Source organism: Pinus tabuliformis, chromosome J, assembly GCF_031772625.1.
Source record: "Pinus tabuliformis cultivar Carrire ecotype Pingquan chromosome J, CPIR1, whole genome shotgun sequence".
Lineage (NCBI taxonomy): Eukaryota > Viridiplantae > Streptophyta > Pinopsida > Pinales > Pinaceae > Pinus > Pinus tabuliformis.
In genome coordinates this window covers 203,633,001-203,653,170 of record NC_142295.1, presented here as the reverse complement: position 1 = coordinate 203,653,170, position 20,170 = coordinate 203,633,001, and the positions used below count along the sequence as shown (strand labels likewise).

Sequence of the window (20,170 nt, the reverse complement as noted above, 5' to 3'; positions counted from 1 at the left end):
TGATCTCTCCTCCTACTAAAACCCAAAGACAAGTAGAGAGAGGAAAAGATCCAAGTGTGTGTAGAAATGACTTGAAGTCCTCTTCTATTTATACTAAAACGTAGAGATTGAATAGACATGACGTTTGGGCTTCTTGAGCCTGCATAAGTTGTAGGTCAGCTTGATAATAATTCCATAATCATAATAAATTCATCTCCATGAATACTTATCGGAATCGGGTGATCTTTAGATCAATCCTACACCTCTCGATGAGAAGAATCTAATAAAAATATTATCAGCGATGAATAAGATGACCCACATGAAGTTTGGCCCTACTTGCCAATTTTAACACTATATAAATATATTACTTGTCCTATAACGCATATTCTCATATTTCAGATATTCTAAATATTTCTGCTACATATACGAACCTTGTTCGTGACATTGTATTTTAAATAATGTCATCATCCTCTAAGAAGGGATGGAATGGCCTAGATGCTTGGGACTAAATGTCAATATTCATCAAGATCGATTAACACGATAGAATCAACATTCATCATTACCTTGTTAAAGGTCAACCCTTAAGTTTGGTCCTTTATTCTTTAAGATTGTTGAAACACCATATTTGAAAAGATAGGCTTATTCAAATTGATTAGACAATAATACAACATGCCCGTTAACCCCCCCGCCATTTATATGATTGTCACAAAAGCTTAGGAGTATTTGTTGCAAATTAGATTGGCTGGGGCCTAATCAAAAGCATCCCCTTACAGTACCCTAAAGGTGGTTAACCAATTAGTGGGCACTTTGTTGATGATTATTACCTCACCCTATCGGAAGACATGGAAACATTTCTTAATGATTTGTAATGCTTACAATTTTTTTGTAAACATTTATGATCTAAACTGTATATGGCCAAAATGACGATGATTTCCACTTAGTGAAAAATAAGTGCCTAACCGGCTTGTTGGCCAAAAGGTGGCCTTGGTTTCAATTTGGCCAAGTCTTCAAATTCTTAGGGATCCCCTTTACTTTTTACACCTCTCCTAAGGAGCTATGGGAGGTTGTTTTTCAAAGAGTTGTCAAATTGACAAGTGGATCATAAAACCTATGACTCTCACTATGAAGTTCCAATCATTGACCAAAGCGCTGGGCACTATGCCAATCTACATCTCTTCATGTTCAGTCCCTTCTACTTGATCTACCAACAATTGATATAGTTGCTTAGGATTTTTTATGGCACAATTTGAGTGGAGAAAAGAGTTTCCAAATAATTAATTGTGATCTTGGTTGTAAACCCAAAGATTAGGGAGGGATGGGTATGATCTATATATGCGCTAAAGCTTGGGCATTCTACACCAAGTGCTCCATCAAGGCAATAGAAGGTCATAAATCCTAGCAAAAACAATTGAGAAACTGCATCGCCTCTAGTTCCCTTTTAGGCCACTGTGTTTGAAGAAAACTTAACCTATATACTATTAATTACACCCTCCCCAGTCATCATTAAAGAGACTTCCATGGCGAAGAGGATATGCATGGGTAAGGGAAGCAACCAAGCATAGACAATAAAGTGATTCATTGAGTGTTGGCTTGTCCTATAAGGATCACAACAATTGATGGCCACTAGCAATGCTATATAAAGGCAAGCCTTTAGCAAAGTCAATGTGTTTTTCAACAAATGTATTCTTCAAGAAATGCATTAAAATTGCCAAAGATTTGTTTCATACTCAAGCAATGGATTGGAAGTGTTGGTTGACTATCAACCCTCATAAGCATATAATGCACAAAATTTGAAAGCTCATTCTTCACGATCTTTTTCTCAAATTCTTCCCAAAAGAACCACAAAGCTAGTGGGACAACTAGAGCTAGAGCAAAATGAAGGGTTTCAAGAAATTCAAGCCAACTAACGGCTATGGCTATTAGCAAAGGTTGTTTTAGATGCTAGAATGAATAAAATTTGGAGGCTCAAATCTAAGCAAAAGACATGGTTATATAGACTCAAAGTTATCTAAGAAGCTCCTTTGGAAACCAAGAATCCTTGTTTTGCTTAGTCCTTAATTCATGTTGACCTTTTTGTGGGCCAATGATTGAAGCACTTAGGGATGACACAACCCAAATGTCCCCTTTGTGGAAAGAACAAAACAATTGAACATTTCTTTTAGTTATGTAATTTAGCTAAATCCACTAAGCATTAGGCCTTCAAGTTTTGTAGTCAATTGTTTGTCCCATTATCCTATGAGCCAACATTTTTCGTCGTTCGTAGATAACCTCCCATGAGTCGGGCAGTATCATATAGCATGGCTAATGATAAGAGCAGATAATTTGCATCATATTTCAAAAACAAGAAATAAATGCTTATTCACAAATACATAGCCATACACATCTTAACCCCACATGACAGCACCCTAACATGCCTCCATTTGCGCTAAGAGATCTAATTACAAATGAGGAAGGTGGATAATGATTAGAGTGGATATCTCGTGTCATATTTGGAAAACAATAAATAAATCCCTACTCACAAATACATAAGCCTGCACATCTTTTACCTAGCATCACCATGCCCTAGTATGTTTCCATTTGCATTGGCAAATCTAACGTACAATTGTATTAATTGATGGATTTTGGGGCATCAACAACATACACAATAAGCAAGGTTCCCCTTCATGGGAACTGGCAAGCCCATCCATAGGTGCACCAGTTGATGAATTCTGGGGCCACAACACCATGTACAATGCATAGGGTCCCCTCCTTATGTGATTTTTCTGGCCATTCATCTTCTGCTAGCCTTTTCCCTCAACATAGAGCTAGTTGAGCAATTTGTTGTAGGAAGCAGCACAAGAGAGGGGCACAACATCAAGTCCCTTTAGCAAAATAGATACCCCTCACTTGCGGATACTAAGCCGAAGAGCAGTTAAACTGAATTGCATTAATCGTTCCCCCATAATGCTAAATCTCGGCACGGTAGCCTTCTAGTTCATACAGAGCTCGCAGCAAATAGATGGGGACATACAACCAAGGACAAAGGCCCTCCTCCCGACGCTGACACTATGCCAGTAACTGTATATGGCAATGTACTTTGTCCAGCTGCCCAACTTATTTTGATTACAATTTATGTTATCTTAACCTATGTAGCCTTAATGGCATATTTACTTCTTAGCCCTATATGGATTCACTTTTTATTTGATGATAGGACCTGTTATTGTCTCTATGCTTGTGGCGGCTCTCTGTATGGCCCTTTTTTGTATAAAATGCATGTAAACCTTATTGTATATATTAAATGATAATAATAATAGTAATCTAATTTTAAGGTCATGACCAAGCTAGACACCAAATCGGTGTATGAGACCCCCATGTTTATGGTACAAGGGACCCCCTCTACACAGCAATTTGACTGCTAAAGTGTACAAAGGTGTACATAGTCTACCCCTCTCTAGATTTGAACCCGTGGCCTTAATAGAAAAAGAAGCATTATATTCAAAAGAAATCACCTTCAGCTATTCATAACCAGTTTTAGGGCAAAAGATGAAGGTGTGAACATCAATCAACTTGGATATCTACTTCAACTGAGGAGATACATAAACATTGAAGTCAGAAAGTATGGACTCCTCTGATTTCTCTAAACACTTGACACAATTAACAAGTGTAGAAAATCGTAAAACAGACCCTAGAACAGGGTGCTAAATTATTGAAGCAACAAGAAGGTTTAATTGCTTTACTACTAATGCTATATATAATACAATGTGTTTCTTTGAAGATTGATCAATATAGACATAAGAAAGGTAAGGTACACAAGATGTGTTTTGTAGTACTAAAATATTGAAATCTTCCGAGTTGCCCTCTTAAACCTAGCAGGATCGAAGGGCTTCAAATCTACAATTTTTGAATGACCATCTATAATAAGTTCTGCCAAAGATGCACCAGTAGCAGGTGCATTGAGTATGCCCCAACAGCTGTGACCTGTAGCTACATATGCACCATTTATATCAGGTATTTTACCAATAACTGGCCTGCCATCATCAGAACATGGCAAAAAGCAAGCCTGTTCTGCTTGAAGTTCTGCATTTGCCAATTGACTTGACACTGCCTGAGCTATCCTCTGCAGCATTTCTATAGATTCCTTTCTAGGTAAAACTTGCTGGGGATCATCTGGGACTTCTACTTCGTCTGACATGCAACAAATGTACACCTCACCTGTAGATTAAAAAAACAGAGGTTCAACATTATTTGAGTTGGAAAACAATGTTGCAAGTCATTACTGCAGGTTAAAAACAAAACGAACGATTTTTTTCGTGTAGGTAATTAAAGGGACCCTATCTTGACTCTGTTCTCGTGTATGCATCCTTCAATGATTTTCCACTAGAACAAATCCTGAATGTAATAGTTGGTTATGTATTAGTTTCAGCTATATAGCAAAATCATTTTCTGGCTTCTGCAAACATAATTCAATCAGCTATATTACCATTTAAATCTCATAAATACCATGAATCATGGTGTTTATGCATTAATGTCCAATGTTCATTCAGAAGGAATGGTTCATCTGCTAGATTCCACAACATCTCATAGCACATTGATTGTGTCAAAGAAATAACTGCAGGTTCATTTTCTCTTCTAATATTCATGTTCACTTCAAAAATGTGTACGAGAACCACCCATAAAGATTATGGGTGACCATGTTGTGAACGATACTTCAGGTTGACTTAAATAAATTACTTCCTGCAAATTAAATTAGAATAACAGCATACAAATTTCTTAGATACACATTTTCTTACCTTGCCAGACATATATTATCGTCAAAATCATACAAAATTAATCTTTATAGAACTGCTAAAAAAACTTTTTTGAAAAAACAAGTGAAACTGTAAATATGTTTGCCTGTTCAAAGTGGCCCCGAGTATTTTCTCCCAAAATATATTAAAATAAGAGCCTACAGTATAGATTTTCCTTGAAATTCTGCAACTGCTTAATGAATAATTCTGAAAACTAGCTTCTATTCACAAGAAATAGAATTTCTCTACTAATTTTGCAGCAGAATAGAACAGAAATAAATCACAGTCACACAGTAGTAAAACACAATTTTTCTAGGGAACACAACTGGGAAAACACTATACTTGATTGAGAATTTTATCGATAAAAGAATGAGCTATACATCTCTTACAAAAACAATCTTGTTTCAATAGAAACCAATCTGGTTTTCTCTGCTTGTACTACGCTGAAACACCTGCAAGACTCTGATCCCTATTTCCTTGTGCAAATCCCAAGGAAATTCTCCTATAAATCTAGGCACAAGCCTCTGTTGGTACGCTGATCCTCTCACAAGCTCACACACACACACAAATCTGTGTTCTCTACTGCCTTGTCTCACCAACTCATGCTCACAAGACAATGAATATAATTGTGCCTTTCGATCTCCTTATAAGCACTCTGAATTAGCTAATTCTGGCAAGTTCTATTTTTGAAACTCAAACTAGTGATTGATAAGTTAACTAACTCATGCAACTCGTTCTGCCTCAATTTAGAACTTAAGGCTTCACTCGTTTGTCTTGTCCCAAAAATAACTCACACTAGAAGGCAACAAACTGAGCTTTCCACTTCTGCATATCAGTGAAACTTCTTCATGAACTATCCTAATTTATACGAACTCGCCCTAATTTTTAGGAATTCGTCCTAAAGTTTAGGAACTCATCCTAACTTTTAGGAACTCATGCATGCTAAGGAAAACTGCTTCTTGTTCTCTTATACTATTTTCAACACTCCCTCTTAGCAAGGAAGGTTCTTCTGGAAGAAGCTCATCCACCTGGATCTGTCTCCAACACAACCATGTTCTTTGTTGCTGCAGCTACTCCCTATGAACTAGAAGACTTCCCTGCTTTCTTTTGCGTGATTCAAATTGGATCCATAAACGACTGTCATAAAACCATCACTGTATCGGGACGAAACAAATCCTTGAAGAATCCAAAACCGCAATCGAAAACACCCTAAATTAGTGGCCATGGCAGCCGGCGTGGAACGACGAGGACCTCGGTCAAAGCGCGCTGACCAAGGCCCATGGAGACTGCGCAGGAGGTCGATGTAGCCCCTGGGAGCCCCGGAACGGGAAAAGGCGCTGATTTTCGATGCGCGATCACTGGGCAAACAGGGCCGAAATGGAGGGGCCTTAAGCCCTTGGTCACGTTGTAAACCGGAGAACCGCGGGCGAAGAAACAAAAAGCGCCAACGTACGAAAGTGGGACCCACGGCCTGGAAACCGACGATTTTGATCGGGGCGCCCTCGAGCAGTGAGAGGTTTTGGAGGAGAGCGGAGCGATCCCACTCAGCGATCGACGCGTGGCAGCGGAGGTGAGAGAAAAACCGTCGTGATCGCGCGTTATCGGTCGAGCAAGTCAACCGCGCTCGACGTGCGTATGACATTGGATCTTGAGGAGCCCAGATCGAACGGCTGAGATTGCACCCGATAGAAAGAAGCGGAATCGACAGGGAATTAAGCCGCGATTTAAGGGGATTTGGAATCTGTTGACCGCCACGGTGGAGAAAGAATGTATCCACGACATAACCGAAGAAATGAATAGACGAACAGGTTGGCGCTGTTCCGATGGAGACACGTAACTACTTCCTGAGCGTTCATGCTGACGCCGAATAGGGAACTCCCAGCACACAAGCGGAAGGCGAATCGACGCAAGCGGGAAAGGAACCGAACAGGCATGGAGATCGAATGGCTAAAGCCATGAACAGAGACAGTCGAATAGAGATTGAGAGAAGAGGAATAGAGAAGAGTCCAAGTGACCAAGAGAGACAGTGAACAGTGAACCCTGAGAGGAGGACTGAGCACAAAGAGCAGTAAAGCCAAGCAAAGGAGATAGAGGGCCGAGCTGACCACAGGCAGCATCGAGCACCAGAGAGCTTGAAGAATCAAGCCTTCCCATAGAGGAATCTGTCTGGATTGAGCATCATAGTTGGCTCTTTCCACTGTAGACCAAGGGTCACAAAGCTGGTAGGAAGAACAAGAGTCTGTGTACTCCGAGTGGCTTGGGGAATCCAAGAACCACCCTGCCAAGCAAAATCTGCTTCAGGAGAACTCATACTGAGTCCCTGTATTATAATTTCTCTGCTGAAAGACACAATAAAACTAGGCCACCACTGAAGCTGGACCGGAGACATAGCCCTGGAGAATAGAGTGAACTCCTTATTAAAATATGTTTGTGTCTTTGTGTTGCTTACTATATTTCTCTGCTGTCTTTTTACTTGTTTTCTGTGAATTGGCAATCTGATCGATCCGTTGCTTAAATAACACAGAACACACACACCATCACATAAGTCTGTAATACCTTTTGTTTAATAAATCTTCAACTGAGGTCACTCATAGGGTGATTATCAGATCAAGTGATATCAGAGCACTAAGCTGTAAGGTTAGACAAGCTTGTGTTGGTTTAGCTGTGAATGCTCACTAGATCAAAGCTCAAATTAGGAGAAGGAGAGTTGGTGGAAACTAATCCTAAAATTGGGAGAGTCTATTCTCGGAAGACAATGTCAAAGGAAGGTTCTATAGAGCCAGACCCTCAATTCATAGAAAGTTTCCTAGCTATAAAGTCTATGGTAAAAGAAATGTATAGGGACTTTAGAAAGCATAAGGGTGAAGATTCATCAGGCTCTAAGCAAGATAAAGAAGAAGATGAATCTCATTCCCATGACCACTCCAAAGGAAAGGGGAAAGAGGAAAGCTTCCCTACACCTCTTAATAAACCTGTGCATAATAAGAAAGCATATTTGATTAAGTTAGATGTTAAATTTGATTTGCCTATATATGATGGAAAGCTAAATGCTGAAAAGTTGGACAATTGGATTAGACAAATTGATGTGTATTGTAGAGTACAAAATATAGACTCAGACAAGAGTAAGATTGAGCTGGCAAGCCTACGCCTAGGGGGCACTGCCTTGGTTTGGTGGGAAGGCAGAACCCAAGCTGATAGGAGGAAGCATGGTAATACCATCTCTGTCTGGAGTGAATTTGTTACTGCAATCAAAAAGCAGTCTATCCATTGTCCTACATGCAACAAGCCATGATGAATTGGCAAACTCTTTGGCAGTTGAAAGGGCAAAGTGTACAAGGGTATACTCGAGTTCAGAAAAAAAGCATTGATGTTGGATATTTCATTAGACTCACCAAAAACTCTTTTGAAGTACATTGGTGGTCTACACAGCAACATTAGGCATACCATCCTCATGTTTAATCCCACTAGTATAGATGAGGTATCTGTACAAGCTACTCATCTAGAAGCTAGAGGAAAGAATGGAATTCCAGAAGTTGGGGGACCATCCCAACCTACTGTAAGCAAGAACAAGGAGAAAAGAAAGCAGAAATGGAAAGCAAGGAAGGCTAACACTGCACAAAAAGACAAAGCTTCATGCACTCACTGTAAAAAGGAGGGGCATGATGATAAGCACTGTTGGATTCTGCATCCAAAGCTGAGACCTAAGAAGTCCGAGGGCAAAAAGAAGAAGACTGCTACAGCTATTCAGAAAAATTTGGGGTCAGACTCGGGAGATGAAACAATCATTGCAGTCACAGGGATAAAAGGTAAGAATTCTAAAGCATCTACTAGTAATTCTGCTCAATTTGTTATTGATGAAGAACATGAGAGAAAAAGACATGAGCTTTTCCATATTCGTGTTGTTTCCAAAAATCAAAAGATTGATACTTTGTTTGATAGTGGCTCACAAGTAAATCTGATTTCTGAAGCAATTGTAAAGAAATTGGGATTAGAAACTACACCTCATAAGAAGCCATATCCATTAGGATGGTTGAATGATAAAGCACAACTACAAGTGACTAGACAGTGCAAACTCAAGTTTTCTTTTGGGTCAGCGTTTGTAGATGAGGTTGAGTTAGATGTAATTCCTTTGGATATATGTGGAATTGTTTTAGGAAGTCCTTACTTGTATAATAGAAAGGCTATTTTCTATAGAGCTGAGAACAAGTATCTACTTGTTAAAGATGGAATCGAATACTTTGTAAGAGCTCATAAGCTCAAGAATAATTATACTCTCATAAACTCGAGACAGATGAAAAGAATGATAAATTCATGCAAACAGTTCTTACTGATGGTTGTAAAGGAAAAGAAAATTGATAAAACCAATGTATTTGAGGGTTGTAATCCTGATCAGCAAGCTGATATAGAAAAGATTGTTTCAGAGTATGATGTCTTGTTTCAAGAACCTCAAGGTCTGCCACCCAAAAAGGGAATAGTACATGATATTATTTTGCAGCAAGATGTTCCTTTGCCTAACATTGGGATGTACAGGTTATCTGCTTTAGAGAATGTTGAAATCAAGAAGTAGGTGCAGGAGTTGCTCGAGAAAGGGTTCATTAGGCCTAGCACATCACCATGTGGGTCACCAATTGTTTTGGTGAGAAAGAAAGATGACTCATGGAGAATGTGCATTGATTACAGAGCACTGAATAAGATAACAATCAAAAATCATTATCCCCTTACTCGCATAGATGATCTTTTAGATCAACTGAAGGAAGCTGTTTATTTCACCAAGCTAGATTTGCACAGTGGATAGCATCAGGTCAGAGTTGCAGAGCAAGATGCATGGAAAACTGCTTTCAAAACAAAGTAGGGATTGTATGAATCACTGGTTATGCTTTTTGGCTTGACCAATGCCCCTGCTACTTTCATGAGATTAATGAATGATGTACTCAGACCTTTTCTTGATGATTTTGTTATTGTGTATCTGGATGACATTCTGATTTTTAGTAAAATGTGGGAAGAACATTTAAAGCATGTTAAGCAGACATTAGATGTTTTGAAAAGAGAAAAGCTTTATGTTAAACTCTTCAAATGTGAATTTGACAAAACCTCTCTAAATTATTTGGGTCATATAGTAGGGGGAGGTGAATTGAAAATAGATCCCTTTAAAGTGGCAGTCATTGTAAACTGGCCTAAACCCAAGTCTGCTACAGAAGTGAGAAGCTTCTTAGGAGCAGCACAGTATTGGAGGAAGTTCATTTCAAATTTTTCCTCAATTGTAGCTCCCTCACATGCTTTGACAAGATTGAACAAGGTGTATGAGTGGGGAGGCAAACAGCAGGAAGCCTTCAACACCTTGAAGGAAAATATTAGTACAGCACCTGTACTAGCACTGCCAGATCTACAAAGACCATTTGAGATCCACACTGATGACAGTGACTATGCCATGGGAGCAGTGTTGACACAGCACGGTAAACCCATATGTTATCATTCTGAGACTTTTAATCCTGCAGTAGTCAACTATCCTACATATGATAAGGAATTGTATGCATTAGTTCAGAGTGTGAAAAAGTGGAAACATTACTTAATGGGCAAAGAAACAGTAATACATACTGATCATCAGCCACTTCAATACCTACACTCCCAAACTAAGTTGCAACAATCAAGACATTATAGATGGATGGGTTTTCTACAACAGTTTGATTTAGTCGTCAGATATAAAAAGGGCATACATAACAAGGTTGTAGACATGTTATCTAGACCCATTATAAATGCATCTACCATACTTAAGAATAATTCTGTGCTGCATGAAAGCTACATAGAACAGTATGCTCAGGACATGGACTTTAAAGATGTATATGCAACTTTGAGTCAAGGCAAAAGAGTAGAAGAATTGGACTATCATGTAAAGGACCGACTCTTATATCATTGTGGGAAACTTTGCATTCCACAAATGAGAGAGCAAATATAATTAGGGAAGCACACACTTCTCTGATATCAGGTGACTTTGGGGTAAGTAAAAGAGTTGCACAACTGCAAAGGTTCTGTTATTGGCCAAGAATGAGCGAGACAATTTCTAGATATGTAAAGGGATGTGCTATGTGTGCTAAAAGCAAGCCCAGCAACAGAAAACTAGGCTTGTACACCCCATTTCCAGTTCCTTCTCACCCTTGGGAAAGCATTTCCATGGATTTTGTTGGAGGATTGCCCAAATCTAGGAAAGGTCATGATTATCTATATGTTGTTGTGGATAGGTTCAGCGAAATGTGTATTTTGATACCCTGTAGTAAACAGATTACAACTGAACAAACTGCAAAATTATTCTTTGAACATGTATGGGTTCATTTTGGATTACCCACTTCTATTATATCTGATCGAGACACCCGATTTGTGGGAAAGTTTTGGTCCAGTCTATGGGAACTAATAGACACCAAATTAAAGGAAAGCACAGCTTTTCATCCACAAACAGATGGCCAGACAGAAGTAGTTAACAAGACAGTGATCCAGTTACTGAGAGGATATTGCAGCAAACACCCTAAAATCTGGGATGAACACTTGTGTTATGTGCAGCATGCTTACAATAGAGCCAAACACTCTTCTACCCAGAGATCTCCTTTCGAGATCTGCTTTGGTTTCATACCAAGGTCTCCCTTGGATTTTGTCTTTGGTAAAGATACAATGGTTGATAGACACAGTGATGTGGACAGGGAAACTAGGTTCATTGAACAGATCCAGGAGATCCACCAGGCAGTACAGGAACAGCTGGAAAAGAGTCGGGCCAAGTACAAGGCTAAGCATGATAAGCATCGGATGGAGCATAGTTTTCAAGTTGGAGACCAAGTCTGGCTGTATATCAGCAAGGACAGGATGCAAGGTGAAGGCAAGAAACTAAAACCTATCAGGTACGGACCCTTCAAGATACTTGAGAAGATTGGTGAAAATGCTTTTCGCCTTGATCTGCCAGCTTACATGCACATCTACTCAGTCGTGAACGCAGATTGCTTGAGGTTGTTTGAACCTTCAATGATTGAGGACCCTGAAGAGCAGAGTCAATTACCTTCTGTTGATGACCTGCTACCTGAATATCTTAATGAGTTGCAGGAAGATACAGTGTTGGACAGGAAGGTAAGGACGATGCGCAGTGGACAGGTGGAATACCTCAGGATTGGGCTTAAAGGTTCGAAGCCGAGCAATGCGAAGTGGATTGAGATTGGACAAGTGAGACAGCAGTTTCCTCACTTAGTCGATGCTTGAAGAAAACCAACTTTTGGTGGTCCAAAAGCTTTTCAGTAGGGAGGTCGTGATCCAAATCGGATCCATAAACGACTGTCATAGAACCATGACTATATCGAGACGAAACAAATCCTTGAAGAATCCAAAACAGTAATCGAAAACACCCTGAACCAGTGGCCATGGCAATCAGCGTGGAATGACGAGGACCTCGGTCAAAGCACGCTTACCGAGGCCCATGGAGATTGCGCAGGAGGTCGATGTAGCCCCTGGGAGCCCCGGAACGAGAAAAGGAGCTGATTTTCGATGCACGCGCCTAGCGCTAATTGTGCATCGCTAGGCAAACAGGGCCGAAATGGAGGGGCCTTAAGCCCTTGGTCACGTTGGGAACCGGAAAACTGCGGGCGGAGAAACAAAAAGCGCCAACGTACGAAGGTGGGACCCACGGCCTGGAAACCGGCGGTTTTGATCGGGGCGCCCTTGTGTGGTAAGAGGTTTTGGAGGAGAGCGGAGCGATCCCACTCAGCGATCGACGTGTGGCAACGGAGGTGAGAGAAAAACCGCCGTGATTGCGTGTTACCGGTCGAGAAAGTCAACCGCGCTTGACATGCGTATGACGTCAGATCTTGAGGAGCCCAGATCGGACGGCTGAGATTGCGCCCGATAGAAAGAAGCAGAATCGACAGGGAATTAAGCCGCGATTTAAGGGGATTTGGAATCTGTTGACCGCCACGGTGGAGAAAGAACGTATCCACGACATAACCGAAGAAACGAATTGACAAACAGGCTGGCGCTGTTCCAATGGAGACACGTGGCTACTTCCTGAGCGTTCATGCTGACGCCAAACAGGGAACTCCCAGCACACAGGCAGAAGGCGAATCGACGCAGGCGGGAGAGGAACCGAACAGGCATGGAGATCGAATGGCTAAAGCCATGAACAGAGACAGTCGAATAGAGATTGAGAGAGGAGGAATAGAGAAGAGTCCAAGCGACCAAGAGAGACAGTGAACAGTGAACCCTGAGAGGAGCACTGAGCACAGAGAGCAGTAAAGCCAAGTAGAAGAAACAGAGGGCCTAGCTGACCACAGGCAGCATCGAGCACCAGAAAGTTTGAAGAATCAAGCCTTCCCATAGAGGAATTTGTTCGGATTGAGCATCATAGTTGGCTCTTTCCACTGTAGACCAAGGGTCACAGCGCTGGTAGGAAGAACAAGAGTCTGTGTACTCCGAGTGGATTGGGGAATCCAAGAACCACCCTGCCAAGCAAAATCTGCTTCAAGAGAACTCATACTGAGTCCTTGTATTGTAATTTCTCTGCTGAAAGACACAGTAAAACAAGGCCACCACTGAAGCTGGACCGGAGACGTAGCCCTGGAGAATAGGGTGAACTCCTTATTAAAAAATGTTTGTGTCTTTGTGTTGCTTACTGTATTTCTCTGTTGTCTTTCTACTTGTTTTCTGTGTATTGGCAATCTGATCGATCCATTGCTTAAATAACACAGAACACACACACCATCACATGAGTCTGTAATACCTTTTGTTTAATAAATCTTCAACTGAGGTCACTCATAGGGTGATTATCAGATCATTGCGTGACCTAATTTGAAGACTTATTCTTTCCCACCATGTTCTGTGAGTCCACCACTTCAGTCATAAGTGCCATGTACGTTGTGTACCTTTGTGGTTGCTTCATCTGGCCAGAAGTGATACTGGAAGATTCAACTCTCTTCTGATTTGCCTTAACCAAATCCTCTGCCCACTTGGATCGAACTCTCCCTATACTGGGAGTCATCGACTGAGATGTTGCTTCCACTCCCCCTAGGCTTTGCTCCTCATCATCCTGCTAGTCAGCCCAACTGCCAACTCACTTAGACTCAAATTGAGATGCTCGCTGAAGCTCCATCTTGAGAGCTCTATTCTGCTCTCACTCAACCACCACTTCTCTACTTTGAGCTCTCCCTGCCTTGCTGCTCAAGATTGTACCTGTCTCAAACAAATCTACCCACTAATTGCTCTCCTACTCCGCCAAAATCGTTAGCTCTTAGGGTCTTCAACAAACTGCCCACTAGCACTGATATGGTTGCTCCATCATCACTACTCTTAGCAACTTTTGGAACTGCCCTGTTATCAACCATATGGCTCCTTTCATCAACTGAACTAGGGATCCTATTCAAATTTGCCTCGTAGCAGAACATGAGTCCTTGCATGAACATTGTACTTGAGGTCGTCAACAAGGTTGGCTTCTCACAACATATAAGTACATCTACCCACTACATACTCAGCTCTGAGAAACACTATTCACAACTCCGTTTGTGAACAATACTCTGCTACCTTCACACACTGTCTTAGCTGCTCCGAGATCACTGTCATAAGGCCTTCCAGATATGCCCACTAGTCCACCTTCTATTCACTTCAGAATGTTGATCCTAAGGCCTAAATCAACCAACCCTTTCATCACAGATTCGATCCTTCAAACCTCTGAACTGGGGCCCATAATACTATTGTTCAAACACTCCTATGAACAGACCTCTTCATAATTACTTCCAACACACTACTTGTGCTAGATTAGTCCCTCACTGTTCACACCAGCCCTTCCTACTGTTCTTCCAAATCGCATCATTGTGCAACAATTTGAGCACATTCGACCCACTTTAGGAACATATATGCCACAAAACTCTGTGTCTGATCCTAAGGTATTGCGGCCTCTTATCTCAGGTCTGCAACAGCATATATATTACCTCCTAGGGTCTCGGCTCTCTAGTCTTTAGCACAGAAATACTACAACTATACCAGACTCTAAACAGTTTTCAAACTTGGGTTAGCATGAACATAACCAGCCCTAACTAGGGCTCTTGAACCAAACCTCTAACAATAGTAAGACCGTCTTCTTACACTGTACTTAGGGCTCACATACACAACCATCTTATCAGTGATAAGTCTGCTACTTATCCACTAAACTAGGGCTATGCTCACTATTGTTCAAACGCATCAAACATCCCTCATCACCTAGAATTCAATCAACATAAATGACCACTTTACTTACCTCGTTGTCCTCAGTTGATATAACCATAGTTCTGAGCATACATGACTGTAATCCATGCCCAAGTTACAGTTCGGACCTGAGGAAGGTTGAAGCTTGCAGCCACCTCCAAATTTGTGGATAACCACTCACCAAATTTTGTATGCTAACTCCTCTTGGTACATTGTCTTAAAGGTACCATGTTTATTAAATCAGTGGATGCATCAGCACATATAGAAGATGCAACAATGATATGTGAGTTGTTAGATGGGTTCATCTCGGAGATTGGTGTGTAGAATGTGGTGCAAGTCATAACAGACAATGTAGCTAATTATGTGTCTGTCGGCAGGATGCTTATGGAGAGGCACCGCACATTGTTCTGGACTCCGTGTGCAGCACATTGTATCGATCTACTACTTGAGGATATGGGGAAACTCTCCTTCATCGAGGAGGTGATTGATATGGCTAGGAGCGTCCCCAAGTTTATTTATAACCATGCTTTTGTTCTTAGCCTCATGAGGAGATACACTAGAAACAAGGAGTTGCGGCGTCCTGAAATCACACGTTTTGCCACCAACTTTATTACTCTTCAGTCTTTGCTTCAATGCCAGCTTGAGTTGAAGCAAATGTTTGTTTCTGATGAGTGGCATGATTGTAGATATAGCGGGAGACAAGACGGGAGAGCCATTGCAAAAATGGTGTACGCTGACACATTTTGGCAGGGAGTAGAAGAAGTGTGCTCAATTAGTGAACCTATAGTAAAGGTTCTAAGACTGGTAGATGGGGACGAGTCTGCAATGGCTTATTTGTATGAGGCCATGGATAGGGCCAAGGAGGCCATTCGTTCTTATTATGCAGACAAGGGTTCCGTTGCGTTTGATAGACATATGATATTATGGGATGTGATTGATAGTCGGTGGACAAGGATGCTTCATCGACCCATTCATGCAGCAGCACTCTTCCTCAACCCCGCATTTTCATACAAATGCGCCTTTGATTTTGATGGCAAGGTGATGGAAGGGCTCCATTCAGGTATTCAGAGGATGGTGCCTGATCCTGAGCATCGTAGCAAAATCAATCGCGGGATACAGTTTTATCGGGATTGTGTTGGCCTATTTGGCTTTGATGATGCTATTAGGGAAAGGACCCTCTTCATGCCACGTAAGTGACAAGTCATCACTCATTAGAATTTTCAATTTAGAATTTACTTATTGATAATTCTAGATTTTTAAAATTCAATTATGTAACTTTTATTTGAAAGTTTAATTATGTTTTAAGTTTTTGAATTTTTTATTTCTTTATTTTGTTGTAAATATTTGGTGGCAAAGCTATGGTGCAAGGGCACCAAATTTGTTGAAATTGGCCATAAGAATCCTAAGTCTAACATGTAGCTCTTCAAGGTGTATTTGAAAAAATACACTCAAAATAGCACAACAGGTATAACTTTGAGCTTCAGCCTTCAGTTGAGCAATTACATTTATTGTAATTTTAAATTTTTAATTAATGAACCTCCAATCTCAAGACTCAAGACTCACTAGTTTTTTTTACACTCTTACAGGTTGGAGTTCTCATGCCTCAATGATTTAGTGTATGTGCATTACAATATCCAACTTCGAGTGAAGCAAATAGAAGCACCAATGGATTCAGATGCCATTTCCTTAGACAATATTGATGTATTGTTTCAGTGGAGGGTGGAGTTTGAGGTGCCCATCTTGGGGGAGTCATCTTCGTGGTTAGAGCCAGAGGATCCATTAGAACAGTGGCAACAAGAGGAGGACTCGAGGGAGGAGCAGCACAAGGAGGAGGAGCAGGAGGAAGAGGAGGAGGAAATGGGTGTCCTCCCAAGAAGTCGAGAAACTCCAAGTATAAAGAAGTTAATGTTGTAAAGAAAAAAGAATTTTATCTTATTTATGCCCTCACCACCACCTCTCCTCCGGATACATTGGATCATTGGTTGATTGATAGTGATGCTTCAAGGCACTTCACTGGGTACAAGGAGGCCCTCTCAAATTTGGTTGAAAAGAAGACAAATATGGATATTATACTGGGGATAATGCCACTTATCTTGTGAAAGGAATTGGGACTGTTACTCTTCACTTAAATCAAGCTCAAACCCTACACTTACAAGAAGTATTATATGTGCTTGATCTGAAAAAGAATTTGGTCTCTATTTCTGCGATGGAAGACAAAGCTTTCAAGGTGATATTCATTGCTGGGAAAGTTTGTGTTTGGCAAAGGAACCCAAGAGATGCATTCACACTTGGATTCAAGGTTGAATGTCTCTATCAGGTTGGAGGAAGTCAGTTAGGAGCAATGACTTGTGATACTTCTCTTCAATCCGAATTATGGCACCGAAGATTTGCTCACCTCCATTTCAAAGCCTTACCTGATGTAAGGAAGATGGTCACAAGTATGTCCGAATTCAATTTAAATCATGAAAGTGTTTGTCAGGGATGTGAAGCTAGAAAACATACAAGGGAAACATTCCCCTCAAGTGAAACTAAAACGACCGATATTTTTTAATTGGTTCATTCTGATCTATCAGGGATGTTGCCCATGACATCTTTGGGTGGATATTTGTACTATGTTATTTTTGTGGATGACTTCTCTGGCAAAACATGGATCTATTTCTTACAGAAGAAGGATGAAGTATTCAAATGGTTTCGCTCTTTCAAACAGGGAAGATCAAAATATTGAGGACCGATAATGGGACCGAATATGAGTCAAATGAATTCAAAGACTACTGTAGAGAAGCTGGCATTAAGAGGGAGACCACAATTGCATATACCCCTGAACAAAATGGTGTTGTCAAAAGGAAGTCTCGTACTATCATAAAAGCCACCCGTGTTATGCTTCATGATCAAGGTCTTCGGAAGTTCTTATGGGGAGAAGCTGCCAACACCATCGTGTATGTCCAAAATAGATGTCTGCATCAAGCTTTGGACTTCAAGACACCCGAAGAAGCTTTCAGCAGTAAGAAATCTGATGTTTTTTATTTTAGAATTTTTTGTTGTCTCGTATATTTTCATGTGTTGAAAGAGAAAAGAAACAAACTAAATGCATTTGGGAAGAAAGGAACGTTTGTAGGCTACAGTGAAACTTCAAAGGCATATAGAATCTATGTGTCTGGTCAAAGGGAAGTGGAATTAAGTCATGATGTCAATGTCGATGAAGATTTTTCTCTTAGAAAGATCTGAGATCTTCCTATCCCTGAAGGACAATGATGATGCTAATGCAAGAAAGCAGGATGAACTTCCGTTTAATGAACCGATACCCGATGTGGAAGGTCTGATGGATCCCATTGATCCACCTCCTAATGAGCCCTCTACTTTAAGAAAAAGACCTTTGTGGCTCAAAGATACTCTCGAAGATGCTGAGAAACATATTGCACCAAGGGGGACATTTCATGAAAGCAAGACGTCGAATAGGTACCAAAGGTATTTAGCTGCCATGAATACCATTGTACAATTTGTGCCTTGTACATTCGAAGAAGTCGTGAAGCAACAAGTTTGAAAGGGATGTGATGAACGAGGAGTATGAGTTGATCATGAAAAATGATGTCTCGGATTTGGTTCCTAGACCCAAGGACAAGTCAGTGGTCACTTCTAAATGGCTCTACAAGATCAAACATGGAGTTGATGGGAGTGATGAAAAGTTCAAGGCCAGATTTGTTTCTCGAGGCTTCTCTCAAAAGAAAGGAGTAGACTACGATGATATATTTGCACTAGTTGCCCAATATACCACCATCCGTTCGATTATAGCCCTTGCTGCCTCGCAAGGATGGGGCCTACACCAGATGGATGTCAAAACTGCCTTCTTGCGTGGTTCGCTTAAGGAGGAAGCCTATGTGGAACAACTCGAGGGGTTCAAGGTTCAAGATCGTGAGACACATGTATGCAAGTTGAAGAAATCCTTGTAAGTGTTGAAGCAAGCCCCTATGGCTTGGTATGAGAGGATTGATAGCTATCTTTTGAAGTCGGGATTCACAAGGAGCGATGTTGACCCAAGCCTATACTTCAAGGTTGAAAATGATAGACCTCTCATTCTTGTCCTTTATGTGGATGATCTCTTTATGATAGGTGATGACCCTCTCATTCAAGAGGGAGTTGGCTTCCGAGTTCAAGATGAAGGACCTAGGACTGATGCATTACTTCCAAGGGTTCGAGGTTTGGCAAAAGCTAGGTGAGATTTTCCTTTCGCAAGGAAAATACAATGTGAAGCTACTTGAGAGATGTGGGATGGTGGACTGCAAGTCCATGACTACTCAGATGGAACTCAATTTTAAGATGCTATGTGAGAGTGTTGTTAAGCCCGGATTAGAGAACCCTTCGAAGTATTGTCAACTTGTGGGGGCCCTGATGTTCTTGGTCAACTCTCGTCCTGACATATGCTTCGTTGTGAACATGTTGAGTCAGTTTATGGTCGAGCCTCATCACATTCATTGGATTGCTGCTAAGAATCTCTTGAGATATCTTCGAGGCACAATCCACTATGGTCTGAGATACACTGTCGGGAACTTGAGGCTACATGGATATTCAGATGTTGACTGGGTTGGCAGTGTGGTGGATCGTAAGAGCACGTCTGGGTGTTGCTTCTCTTTGGGGTTTGCTTCAATATCTTGGATGAGCAGGAAGCAAAAATCAGTTGCACTAAGCACCACCGAGGCCGAATACATTGCTGCATGTATGACCTGCTGTGAAGTTGTTTGGTTGAGGAAGCTCTTCAGTGAGCTATTTGAGCACATGTTGGATACCACCATGATCTTTTGTGACAACCAGAGTGGGATTCGCCTATCAGAGAATCCTATGTTCGACGACCGCTCCAAGCACATTGATATCAGGTACCACCTTATCCAGGATATGGTACAACGAGGAGCAATAAGGCTTCAACACATTAGAACAAATGAGCAGGTCACAAACATTCTCACGGAGCCTTTGGAGAAGGTCAAATTCTTAACCTTCCAAGAGAGACTTGGAGTTGTAGAACGACCCTCCTATGAGGGTCTCGTATGAGTTAGACATAGAGCTCTAGGAGCTCCTGGGGACTTGGGGTACTTCTTGTAGCTATGAGCAACCATAGGTTGAGTGGTTCACCATCCCCTAGCGATGCGCTAGATACAGGGTGAGTGGTTCACCTTCTCTTATGGCATATGAGCAAGATGAGTAGTTCAACTTCTCCTACTGATGCCCTGGCA

General features: G+C 41.2%; 1 protein-coding gene across 1 annotated transcript in view; it reads right to left on the bottom strand.

The window, feature by feature from the left end:
* Nucleotides 1-3,624: 3,624 nt before the first annotated feature.
* The window catches only part of LOC149226380 (D-amino-acid oxidase-like), a 55,088-nt gene continuing 38,542 nt past the window's right edge, over nucleotides 3,625-20,170 (bottom strand). The window contains exon 2 of the mRNA XM_089377474.1: nucleotides 3,625-4,170. Coding sequence (XP_089233600.1) covers nucleotides 3,788-4,170 — 383 coding nt within the window. The 3' untranslated portion in view covers nucleotides 3,625-3,787. The remainder of the gene's footprint in view (nucleotides 4,171-20,170) is intronic.